Here is a 13,806-nt window from a genome sequence, read left to right on the forward strand (position 1 = left end):
TATATTGGCAAACCTGCCCCTTTAACAACCAATAATCACAACTTGAATATTCATTTTAATTTATATAACTATAATATGTAAAACTTTAATATAAGGAAACGGTACTAAAGATCGTATGATTTTTTTTCTGATTTTTATTTCTGAATATATTAGAATTCAAAATAATTTTAAAGGAAAGGCCAAAGAGGAATCCTACACTTTCTTTTTACCTTGTGAGTGAGCTAGTATAAAAAAACCTCAAGGATAGGAATACACATTACACATCCCAGTTCCATGTATTCTTAAATTGACATTTTGAACTTGGACAGTAAAGAACTGACATACATGTTGCGAAAGCCCTTTCAAGGAGGTCTGGTTGACGTGGAGAATGACATCGCCCACTTCAATCTTGCCACTCTCCGCTGCTGGTTGCCCTGGAAACAGCTTCTTCACCCTCACTACACTGGCCCCCGCTGGCTCAATGGGAAGGTTCTCCTCCCTGCTGAAACTGAACCCCAGGCCTGATGTGTTCTTCAGCAGCTTCACTTCAAACACATTGTCTGTGGAGATTGACAGTACAAAAATTAGTTTAAAAGCAGACTAATATTACACCTCCTTGTCATTAAATTTATTATACTTTTTCCTTATACTTAAGAGTAATAACTGAGCACTCTTCTGGGTCTAACCATTCAAAATATTCCTGGAACATTTTGATTGTTATTGAAAGCAAACCTGTTCACTTGTATTCAGAACTGCTCCCTCACTCTGGTTTGTCAGATATTCACTGAGGGCAAAAGGATCTGTAACATTCAGCAATTCAAATCACATTACATAACCGAATAATGCTATATATTTGCAAGAACAAAAGCTGTTGAAATAGCCAATGTGTAGTCATTTTAACATAAAGCAGTGATAGGGAAACTTGAAACCACCCCTTAAAGGTATTTCCTAATTGTTTAAGTACTCAGTTGGGTCAGTTAAGCAACCCTTAAATTCCTACTTGGGAATGAAATTATTTCCTTACCCCTGGGACAGATTGTAGTTGGGCCAATGCGATGGAAAATTGATTAAAACCAAGTTCCCTTTCCTTACCATCATTAATGAAGCTGTACTCCTTGGGTGGGCCCTGTGCTTCACACACCACCTCTTGATCAGTTTGCACATTGGACACTGATGGAGGGGTGCACTGTGGGGTGACAGGAGCATGCACTCTTGCAGCAGGAAGCTGGCCCTTTTCCAGCAACAGGTGGACCACCTGCAGAACATGTCAAGCAGCAAAAGAGAATCCAGGTGTCAAAAGAATAATGTTACAAACTGAAGACTGTTTCTTACATGCAAATGGAAGTAGCCAAAGGACAATCAACAATTCTCCACTAAAACACAAAAGTGAAGAGCTATAAGAAACCACACACAAAGAGGTCATTATAACCCGGTTCTGCCAGAGATGTGTTTCAGTGGTGGAATTTTTTTTACCAATGACTGATCTAGGATGGAGTCATTGAGTTATTGGTATTAATCCCAATTTCCAGACATTGTGGGGTCAAAAGTGCTAAAAAGTGAAAATAAAGCAAAAGCGAGGCTTCAAACAAAATGAGCTCAGGAGCTTGACACTTATGTTTGCTCATTAGCATTTTCTTCTGGATATTTCAACCAACTTGTTTATTTTCTTAGCACTACAAGCAGGTTGTAGAAGAATGTAGTACAGAACTTGAGATATAATTCTCAAAGGTATGCCTGCACTAATTAACAAAGGACATGAAAATTGTTTCTGACCTGGCCAGTATCTCTCAAGGTCTCCACAGCCTGCTTGTGAGTGGCACCCTCCAGACTAGTCCCGTTAACAGCCAACACACGGTCACCTAACAAGCAAAAAAGGCAAAACTAGAATTTCTCAAGTAACTAGGGCTGAGAATATGCATACAGGCACAAGTGTGCTACCAAAATTACCTTTTAGTTTGAAGTTTAAAATGTTACTGAAGTTTACATTGGGTGTTATCAGTGTCTGAAAAGGAGAGCTTACTGCTTTCAGAACATGTCATATTTTTGAAAAGGCTAAAGAGAAAACACCAATGAAGGGGAAAGAAGGTAACAATGCATGGACAATATTTACAAGCTCGATAATCACTGCAACATTTCATTTAACTGACTCTTCTTCCTAAGGATTGCTTGCAAAGACTGAAAAGAAGAGTGGTAGTCCCAATATCACCTAGTTTAAGGCTAATTCAAATAAGAAGTCAAAACAGTAGCCATAATGTACCCTTATGTATCCTCCCATCAAGTTCAGCTGCCCCTTTAGGAATTATGGCCTTGACATAAATCCCTCCATGTCTCACGGTGGTATTCACCCCACCCTGGAATGGAAAAGAAACAATTACCAACTTATCTCAGTCATGTAAAGTGATCAGGCTGTGGTATAAATACCCCCAGAATCAGAGTTTAGTACATTTCCATTTTGTTTGGTTATGGTAAGCAAACAAAGCAAAGTAAAAAGCCAACGATTCACTCAATTTCAATACAAGCAGCTACAGCTAGAGTGATTATAGTGTTTTACTGTTTTTGTGCTCAATGAAAAACTTGATTCAGGTATTCCTTATTGATAACAGTTTAGATAATGTAATTGGAGCCCCTTCTAAATTTATAAAAGCAGCGTGCGATCCAATTAAATACTGTATTACTCTTATGTAATGTGGTAAATTAACAGTGTTAAGATTGTAATCAGACAAAATGTTAAGAGAATCATGCTTTGGATCACAAAGATATGAAGTATTATGCTGAAAGTAATCAGACTTTTTCCACACACCAGAACTATCAAGTATTTAAAAACAGAAATCCGTGCAGGCACAGATATTAGCAAGATCATTATACCAAATTAAGAATACATTGTAGTTCACTCTTAATATGTGATTTTTAACCGTATGCTCAAATAAGTCATTGTACCTATTGTACACATCCCCTGTGAATTTGTGTTGCATTCAAATGCTTTAAATAATTGCATGCGAAAAGGAACATTTTTTTTTGCTGCCCAAGTAATCAAGCCAAGCGAAGCACTTCACATGCAGTGAGGCTAGAGACAAACACAAACAGTTACGAGTTAAGAAAAAAAAGAAAGAAGTGCAAAAACCTTGCCGAACAGTACCGTGACACTTATGCCCAGACTGTTGTCCTTTTTGGACAAGTGTACGTCAAATAAATCTCCAGGTTTGAGATCATTGACACCTTGGGCATTACCACTTAATTTTTCCATGGAGCTGCTTGGAGACAACCCCTGTAAACAGAAAACATCACACGATTGTAACTTGAAGTAAGAAAACAGGTACATGCAAAAGTCTTGGAAGTTATAAATTGTGAAAGCTGAGAAAAGGAGCATGCTTTGTGCAATGCACTCTCATTCACAAATGCATGCAAATTTAATGTAAAATTCAGAAGTAATAAGCAAAAAACTCTTAGGTTGAACTATTTATATACTGTGTGCCTGAATGATTAGGTATTAACTGAATTAAATGTACTTATAATGAAATCTCATATTGTCATTTTAATTCTGTGAAAAGATTTCAGCAAAATATTCCACAAACCTATGAAATAAAACCACCTTTGTCTGTAAGCGTACTGTGTACAACAGAATAGGTCAAAATGTGTAGCCCTGGCTACTCTTTTGCAGCACTCCAGAATCATGTTAAATGTTTACCCAATAAACTTAAATTTAACTGAGCATGCCTGCTACACAGATAACGTGAATGGAATGTCAGTGCTGTAACTGATTATCCACCATCAATTGTGAGGAAGGAGACAAATCAACCCACAATATTCTCTTTATATACTTTATTTACTGAAAATACTTTGGTCTTTGACAATCTCCACCTGGACATTGCAACAATTTAAGAAAGACAAATTTAAAGATATAGTAATTAATACATATTTAATACTATTTCTATAGTTTTTACCTGTAACTATCATTTAAAACAATCAAAAATAATTTCAAGTTGTATGGCATACAATGTGCTTAGCAGTTCTAATAGTTTTAGCAATACAATCAGCATGTTACTGTAAAGGGTATACATCAAATGCCATTATGCTCTTTGTTTTGTGTTGTCACTGCTTCTCAATCCCTCTAGTAGATGTGAACGACAACATCCGTGCATTCACTCACACCTCAAATACACAACACTTTTTTTTAGGAAATGTTAAATCCTGACTCCTGAAAAAACAAAGTTTGCTTACTTTAGACATTTGCTTCTCCTGGCTACTTGAGCATGTGTCTTCATCCATGTCTGAGTCCCCTCTGTCTGAATCATATTGGTCTTTAACAATTTCAGGAATTCGTCCCTTCCAGGTTTTTGGAGGTAAAGCTGGTGCAGGCGCGTCGGAAGTCACTGCGTTTTCAGGATGGCAAGAAGGAAGTGGTGCTGCTCCATCAGGGACCTGTTTTTTATGAAAGCCATTGATGATGGTCTGAGAGAGACTTGCGCTTTCGGTTCTAGAATCCTGTGAACTCATGCTGCCATTTTGCCTGCTTAATGACACAGCTGCCGAGCCGCCTGAAGCTGGTCTGGAGCAACTCGGGGCCCTGTTGTGTTCTTCTGATGAGGATTCATCATCTTGTTTTTGCCTCTGTCCGGGTGACCTTGCGTGACTTTGATTCTTGAGCTGTAATGTACCTGTAGATTCTAGCGAGACAAGCAATACAGAAGCAAAAGTAGATGAACTAATAGAAACTCTGGCTTTTATACTCCAATAAAACAGCATTATTTTATCATCATCTCTTGTATTGTTCTATTCGATTTTCCTTTTCATTCTAATGGTTCTCCCTCCATCTGATCAAGGAACTCCCAAACAAGAATCAGGCAGCTATGAGAGATCCAGCCAACAATAAGGGCTTGACTGCAGTAGCAGCACTATAAGCCATCACCTCCTACACAGATCCAAGCCATAGAAAACTTCATATAAATGTTATCAAGATAAGACAGGAAACCGTGATGCTGGTACAGGAAACACAGAGGCTTGCAACAGAATGACACCATCTTTTGATCTGGGGTGAGACTAGTCAGCCTGATCGATCTCCTCCTGTTCCTAAAGCAATTCTGTTTACCCATGATTTATAAATAAGACATCATAGGGTTATCGGTAATAACTCCAGACTCTAATGATAAATGCATAATTTAAAAGATTATCTACTGGACACACATTATGCTATCCATGCCTTCTAATCTGCATCTTAATATCCATACTGATACAATACATCCACACTTGCCTTGAGATTTCTGCCAATTTAAAGTGCAGATTTCTCTCATCCAACAATGTGTGAAAGTGCCAAAACAGTAAAAAGCAAAAGCAACTTTCTATTCTCTACACTCGCTCTCAGTATCAGAGTGCTTAACTTGGAAATTATAGTTATGATGCTTGATGACAATAAATGATCATGATTTTTTCTCCAAGATATTTCAACCAGCGTATGCATTTTGTCTTCTGCTTATAAAGAGTGTAGCACATTCTTGGTATACGTTCTAGGATGCATATTTGATTTGTCTTTTACATAGGAGAGATTTATTCCTCTGAAGTAAAACAAGCAAAGGGAAGTCATTAATCATGTTGTCAATAGTAAATACAGAATAATGATGTACCTTTGTAAAGCCTCTCTTTTGGCTGTGAGACCACTAGTGTGACATCATCTGGCATATTTTGGAGGACTTCTACAGCTGCTTCATGGGAGATGCCCTCCAGATTCACGTCATTCACAGAGATTAGTCGATCTCCTAAGGAAAGGATAGACCAATCACAGGATATCACTATCTCAGCCAAGCAAATCTTTTTTTAAAAGTCATATGTTCAAAAGCAACTTTAGGCAGTGCATTAATTAGATTTTTTTCCATCATGCAAAAGTCTGCAAGATATTACTTACATCTCTACAGTATGTATGTATTCCTTCATGTGGTTATAAATTGATTGATTTTTATAGACATTTTCACCTACAGAGCCAATCATCACTTCACATTAAGGCTCCACAGTGCCTTATGGGAAGGGGTTGAACCTACTGAAGTTGTGGCACATCTATCACTGATGTCACGGTTAGCCTACACATGCCTGGAAAGTCATAGGTGTCACTTGGCTAAAACGCCAAGAGCGCTCTGGTCTGGCTAATTCCAATCCTATTCCTGCAAAAATGCACAGTCAATTAAGCAGCATGAGACCCCCAGACAATACTATATTGTGTCAAACAGACAGACAAACCCAAATAGCATACCTGGCTTTAAGCACCCATTAAGGTCAGCAGGTCCCCCTGGAGTAATGGAGCTGATGAATGTCCCCAAATCTTTCCGGCCAGAGTGCTCTCCCCCAACTATCTGAAACCCTGCAGTAGCACATCATATAGAACTTCAAACACATTATACATCCATGTGCCAAAAAAAAACAGCTTGCTCTATCCTGTCCTCTCATGTGTGATAAAAATGCTTATAAATAACTGAATCGTAAAAAGCTCCAGTTTAGCACATTAAAAAAAATAGGTATGCCTTTTACTAGAGCATTGGTATTTCAGTAGATTTGCCACAGGTTTACAGCTTTCTTCTCAAAAAACAATTTGGCCAATGTAAACATAAGGAAGATACTACCACAAATGTAAAAGGGTATATTAAAACTAAAACACGAATCAAATGATACTACAGTACAATCATCAAAATCCCAGAAATAGAAAGCATAATTGTCTTTAAGATGTTATAAATAAAAGTCCCATCTTTAGTGGCTTGATTATTTGTCTATAACCAGTTCAGAAACTACCTAAAAGAAGCAAAACGGCAGTTTTAATAGTTTCTACACGTGCAAAAAAATTAGAATCCATACCAAACAAATGTATGTTAATATTAAAGGTACAATTCTACACAGAACCTCACTTCTTCACTTCCACTTTCCCAGGAAAGTAACGATATATAATTAAAAAAAGAGACCAAAGTATCACTGAACTACATTAAAATACAGAACCATTGTTAAAATAAGTCCAAGATAAACATCTGGTACAAGCCTGATAACCTCTTTGCATACACAGTAGAATTTATCAGCATTTCCCGAAGTGTAATCAGTTTATAGCGCATTGACAGTTGCAGCGACCAATGTCACAGGAATATACAGTAGGCTCACCCAGGCCATATTTCACATCCTTCTTCAGATTCACCATTGTAATCTCTCTCTCTGGAGACGGTAATGCATTGAGCTTCTGTCTCAGTGAATCTATTCAAATGCAACACAGGAACATTTATCAGACATCCTGCTTTACAGCAAACCAGGAGGTACACAATATAAAGAACAAGGGTAAATCTTGTTTTATTTTGGGACTGTTTTATGTTGCATTGTTGGCCTTGTTTGGTTAATTTAAAATTAACATAAAATGATCCATCAGTTTTACATCAAAAACATTTATATTTCTTTTAAAACCAATGAAAACAATTTGCTCATGCAAAAAGTCGCCATGCAGAACACTTCACTTCAAGATATATGTGTATATTTCAGGGCTGCTACAGAAATAAATCAAGTAAAATAGCTTTGCTTCTTCATGCCATATCATCACAGCAAGTACACAATGTTTTAATGTACCATTTCTGATAATTCTAACAGCTTTACCACTATCAAACCCCACATTTGCACTGCTTGCCGCTATTAATTACATATGTGATTATATGACAATTTGTATACATCTGAAAGGTTATAATCATGCACATTAATTGTATGCCGTCTTGAATGACAGAAGGTCAACAAACGGCTAATGACCCATGTTTAACAACCAGCCAGTTGGCATATAAATTAGAGCATTTGGATGCCTGGCACAAACAAAAGAAAGGAACAGAAGACCCGAATAGATACTGATGGAACAGTTCCATGTTAACCCTATATCAATCAAAACACTTTACAGGGGAAGTAGAATTCAATTTCTCTAGGACCTCTGAATGTTATTTTAAAAGAGCTGTAACATATTTAGCAAATGTAGTAAATAGGAACTTACTTAAGGAGACCTGAAGCTGTGCTGTTGCAAAGCAATTACTAGCAGCAAACTATGAGAGCACCCCAACAACACCTAAAGAAAGCTTTTAACAATTAATTCTAGAAATGTTTGGATGAAATACTCATTAAAGTTGAAGACCTATATTATCCAAGCATAAGAGGCAACTAACAGTGACCATAAAAATGAGTCAATTTACAGTGGTGTGAAAAAGTGTTTGCCCCCTTCCTGATTTCTTATTTTTTTGCATGTTTGTCACACTAAAATATTTCAGATAATCAAACAAATTGAAATATTAGACAAAGATAACACAAGTAAACACAAAATGCAGTTTTTAAATGAAGGTTTTTATTAAGGGGAAAAAAATCCAAACCTACATGGCCCTGTGTGAAAAAGTGATTGCCCCCCCCCCCTGTTAAAACATAAATCAACTGTGGTTTATCACATCTTTGGAAAGCTGAGTTCAATTTCTCTAGCCACACCCAGGCCTGATTACTGCCACACCTGTTCTCAATCAAGAAAACACTTAAATAGGACCTGCCTGACAAAGTGAAGTAGACCAAAAGATCCTCAAAAGCTAGACATCATGCTGCGATCCAAAGAAATTCAGGAACAAATGAGAAACAGTTATTTATCAGAGATTTATCAGTCTGGAAAAGGTTATAAAGCCATTTCTAAAGCTTTGGGACTCCAGTGAACCACAGTGAGAGCCATTATCCACAAATGGCGAAAACATGGAACAGTGGTGAACCTTCCCCAGGAGTGGCCGGCCAACCAAAATTACCCCAAGAGCGCAGCGACGACTCATCCAAGAGGTCACAAAAAACCCCACAACAACATCCAAAGAACTGCAGGCTTCACTTGCCTCAGATAAGGTCAGTGTTCATGACTCCACCATAAGAAAGAGATTGGGCAAAAATGGCCTGCATGGCAGAGTTCCAAGACGAAAACCACTGCTGAGCAAAAAGAACATAAAGGCTCATCTCAGTTTTGCCAGAAAACATCTTGATGATCCCCAAGACTTTTGGGAAAATACTCTGTGGACTGACGAGACAAAAGCTGAACTTTTTGGAAGGTGTGCGTCCCATTACATCTGGCGTAAACGTAACACAGCACTTCAGAAAAGGAACATCATACCAACAGTAAAATATGGTGGTGGTGTGATGGTCTGGGGCGGTTTTGCTGCTTCAGGACCTGGAAGACTTGCTGTGGTAAATGGAACCATGAATTCTGCTGTCTACCAAAAAATCCTGAAGGAGAATGTCTGGCCATCTGTTCGTGACCTCAAGCTGAAGCTCACTTGGGTTCTGCAGCAGGACAATGATCCAAAACACACCAGCAAGTCCACCTCTGAATGGCTTAAGAAAAACAAAATGAAGACTTTGGAGTGGCCTAGTCAAAGTCCTGACCTGAATCCGATTGAGATGTTGCAGCATGACCTTAAAAAAGCGGTTAAGGCTCGAAAACCCTCCAATGTGGCTGAATTACCACAATTCTTCAAAGATGAGTGGGCCAAAATTCCTCCACAGCGCTGTAAAAGACTCATTGCCAGTTATCGCAAACGCTTGATTGCAGTTGTTGCTGCTAAGGGTGGCCCAACCAGTTATTAGGTTTCGGGGGCAATCACTTTTTCACCCAGGGCCATGTAGGTTTGGATTTTTTCCCCTTAATAATAAAAACCTTCATTTAAAAACTGCATTTTGTGTTATCTTTGTCTAATATTTCAATTTGTTTGAGTGTGACAAGCATGCAAAAAAATAAGAAATCAGGAAGGGGGCAAACACTTTTTCACACCACTGTATATTCAGTAATAAATTAACAAATTCTGAAAGATTCAACCATTGTGCCCGTTTTTTAAGCTTACATTTAAGAATACTATAACTATTTCGAAGAGTCTTCATGGAAAATCTACAGACTGACCTGATCGTTACTAAAGTGTGACCACATGTTAAAAAGCTCAGTTATTGGAAAAGGAAATACTAAATTATTTACACAATTGTGATTTCATGCATTGCACTCTTGCACAATATTAGTATGAATTAGGGTGACGTTTTTACAAGCAAATTTTTTAATGAATTTTCAAGCAGGGGGTGGTTTCTCAGAAGGTCACAAAATCAATACATATTATTTTGTGGTAAGTAAATTGTAAAGCTTTTGTTTCCAGTAGAATTGCAAGAACAACTAGGACAACATTGAATAAATTTTCAATTATCTAGAGATTTCCTAAAGGGGACCCCAAGTGTCTATAACAGATTCTAAAATAACCTTTAATTATTTCTTATATTACATTGGTTTTCAGTTGTTCAACTGCAGAGCATGAAATGACAAGTAAAATCCCCTGTCCTGAATTAGTTACTTCTAGCTTGTGACAATGAAGTACAGGAAATGACCTCTTCTATAACTACAGTATTTTTACTTTACGTGCAAAACAATGTTTTAGGCCATGTTGATTTGCATTAGCTGGCTACATTAAGCCAAACTAAAAGTTATTCTAAGTTGCATGCAAGGCCAAAGAATGCACAATTATACCGAAACTTCACAAATTTTGTGATACGCACGAGAGCACAAAGCAATTAAAGGAAATGCCCTGTGTTTAGCACAATTTGAAGATCACAGTCACCTCATTCTTCCCAAATTGACCACATTTAAGTTAACAACCAGCTCAATTGTTTATCCATTTTAACTTTGAAACGGCAGAAAAAAAGACTTCTGCTTGTAGAAAATTAAGCATTTTTGTGCTTCACATTTCATGCCCATCTAACTGGAATTGAAAATGATTTACATCTCTGCTCACAGCAATGGTCCCTCTACTACGTGAGAAAATGAGTATGCAGACAAAATCCAACATGCCGACGCATCCAGCCATTCAGCTCCTGATACAATGTACAGATGCAGCCATTCAAAATGCGCGGTAAAAACCCGCGGTACGGTAACCTACCCAGAAGCCACCGCGGGCTACCGGAGCATACCGCAGGGCAAGTGATTGGCTGGCCAAAATGACCGACAGGGGCACTCGTGGTGCATTGGTTGGTAGTGCAAAGATTGAATCATTTAATGTCTTTACTGTGCACATTTTAATCCGCTTAGTTTTGAATATTTATATGGATTTTACCACTAAAGGGAAATTTTAGTAGCTGAGCATAAAAAGAAGAGGAGCATAACGCATCTGAAGGTCATAAACGATATTAATTTAAAACATTACTGTATGTATGTAAACTGTACTGTGTATGGCTGGTCTTGGTAGTTTAAAGAAAAAATACACACCAGTCTTCCATTTCTCCCTAAACATTTTAAGCATGAAAGTTTTATGAAACGGTACCCAAATATGCGATTGCTGTATAGAATGAATTTTAATTAAAAAAAAATATTTAACACGAACATTAAGCTGTTTACATCTTCCGCCTGAGAACAGTCACCCGTTGCTACCCAACGCAGAATGGTGATTGGCTGACACCATCTGACACCCCTCTGATTGGAGAAAAAAGACGTGCTGGCGTGCTATACCAGGAAGAGGATTCTTTCCATTCAAAACGTGTATTTTAAAAGTTTAAGAAGTAAAAACCTTACAGCGTACACAGATTTCTAAACTGATCAGGATCGTTATCTTTGTCTTATGCATAATAATGTTCACCGCTCTGTCCAGCAAATTAATAATAAACTTTATTTTATATAGCGTTTTAAACGAATAAGTAATTAGATTGCTCATAAACCTAATCACTTGCTTTTTCTTTTTATTTAGGCTCAGATTACAACTATAGATCGAATTATTAATAACCATAATAACAACCAACCAACAAAAACAACCATATAAACATAATGGTGGTGCTGGACCTTCCAGTTTTATTTATTTATTTTTTAATCGCGTAACATAAACATATTACCGTATGCAAACTGTACATGTATATTTAATGTCTTAACTGTGCCCGTTTAAGTATTGAATATTCATATCTAATTTTACCACTGAAGGGAAATCTTAACATAAACATACAGTATATGGCTGGTCTCGGTACTTTAAAGAAAAAAATACACACCGGTATTCCATTTCTCCCTAAACATTGTAAGCTTCGAAGTCTTTAACTAACGTGATACCGGAGTCAACAAGCATACTTTTAGAATTTGATTAAAAGGGAATATAATATGGAATCGCGTATCTCAAGAAATTAATAACGATATAATTATATTCATGTTGCAAAAGAACTGCAACGGACATAAAAACTCCCTTGCATGGTTTCATTACGACCAGAATCGGTCTTGAGATATTTTTAACTTGATTTACAGTATTTGAGAGGTATGTCTTAACACCGATACTACAGTGCTTAAGTACTGCTCACGTATATGTTTCTAGGTTTATATTATGCATTTCATACGGTCAAATTACTTTTGAGCAATAAGAAGCGAGAAACGGTATGCGTTTTACTTTCGTTTTGTGCTGGGACCCGTTGATTGATTAGAGATATCAAGTACATACAAGTCATTTTTTAAATGTTGTAGTTCGTCTTGAAAATGTTACGAGTACATCATCTATCAACAATTACACAGGTTCTGTTTCCATATTGCGGATTTTGGTTACGTAATATTATTTTCTAGATTTCACGTTGTGAATATGATGGGATGTCTGATGGGATGTTTCTAAAAATCCATCCTCTGTAAAACGTCTTCTCCAGTTGTCCTGCATATGTATTCGCTAATGAAGCTGTGTGTTCTGAGCCTAGATCTCTACATTTCTGTATGAACCAGCTTAGAGGGCTAAAGACAGCTTGTGTTTAAATTGAGTGTAAGGCAATTTATGCTTCTAAAGTCATGGTCAGCATTTACCTTTGTACTGTGTTGTAAACTTGTTCTGTGCCAAGTCACATTATTTTATAGCGTTTTTAAAGCGTTATCAAATACGGTGTTACTGTAGTTTACTGAGTCCCATGTCACATGGTCTGTGATTGAAACCTGTAAAACCGGTTTAATTCGTCACAGCCAGCACTCTTCAGGTGTGAGAGTCTTCTGCTCAGAATGAAACGCTAAAATGTTTGTGTATATTCTAATGGTAGTGGGGGCGGGGTGTGTGGGAATAAGTTTGGTTGAAACATTTTCTCTGAAAGCATTTTCTTCTTGTAACCGATCTTGTTACAGCATGTTACAGTTTACTATTATTAACCATATTAATTTTAAGTGCTTAATGTAAAATCTTGTAAAAATATATTTTCATTGTTCAAATATACATTAAGTCTGACTATCATATAATAAGTTAAATACAAAACTAAAGAAAAAATAGGGTTAAATATAATTCAAAATATTTTGCTAACAATGTTAACTGTTTATGAATAATAAAATGTATTAACTAAGGAGTAGGATGGCACAGTTGTTAGTATGTTTTTTGTTTTTTTTTAACCCAATCTCCGGGAAACCATTAGTACGATGGTGAATCGGAGATTCTCAACCCTTGCTGCGTACGACTGGAAAAGAATTCGTGATCGGATCAACGAAATGCTTCGTAGGAGGAGGCAGTCTTTTCCTCTTGTCTAACAGTCTGTCCACAAACAAAACATTCCTGTTAGACAAGAGGAATTGGAAAAAAAAACAATGTTGTCAATGAAAACCGGTGTGTGTGTCTCTCCCTGCTGGATGTCCCTCTCACAAACTGCTGAATGAATAAAATAATTTTATTGAAAACGAGTTTGCGATTGTCTGGTCTTTAAATTCTGTAGATACGCGATTCCATATTATATTCCCTTTTAATCAAATTCTAAAAGTATGCTTGTTGACTCCGGTATCGCGTTAGTTAAAGACTTCGATGCTTAAAATGTTTAGGGAGAAATGGAATACTGGTGTGTATGTTTTCTTTAAAGTAC

General features: G+C 37.1%; 1 protein-coding gene across 6 annotated transcripts in view; it reads right to left on the reverse strand.

The window, feature by feature from the left end:
* Positions 1-13,806, reverse strand: part of ptpn13 (protein tyrosine phosphatase non-receptor type 13) — a 91,068-nt gene that overhangs the window by 16,812 nt on the left and 60,450 nt on the right. For 4 of the 6 annotated variants that reach the window (XM_088628873.1, XM_088628876.1, XM_088628872.1 and 1 more), the window contains 9 exons: positions 7,108-7,197; positions 6,218-6,325; positions 5,598-5,729; positions 4,198-4,643; positions 3,101-3,244; positions 2,237-2,330; positions 1,753-1,838; positions 1,072-1,234; positions 325-539 (listed from right to left, as the gene is read on the reverse strand). In XM_088628873.1, coding sequence (XP_088484999.1) covers positions 325-539; positions 1,072-1,234; positions 1,753-1,838; positions 2,237-2,330; positions 3,101-3,244; positions 4,198-4,643; positions 5,598-5,729; positions 6,218-6,325; positions 7,108-7,197 — 1,478 coding nt within the window. The remainder of the gene's footprint in view (positions 1-324; positions 540-1,071; positions 1,235-1,752; positions 1,839-2,236; positions 2,331-3,100; positions 3,245-4,197; positions 4,644-5,597; positions 5,730-6,217; positions 6,326-7,107; positions 7,198-13,806) is intronic. The other 2 variants (XM_088628875.1, XM_088628877.1) reach the window with 2 other exon arrangements.

This window comes from Lepisosteus platostomus, chromosome 4 (genome assembly GCF_059453375.1).
Source record: "Lepisosteus platostomus isolate fLepPlt1 chromosome 4, fLepPlt1.hap1, whole genome shotgun sequence".
Classification (NCBI taxonomy): Eukaryota; Metazoa; Chordata; class Actinopteri; order Semionotiformes; family Lepisosteidae; genus Lepisosteus; species Lepisosteus platostomus.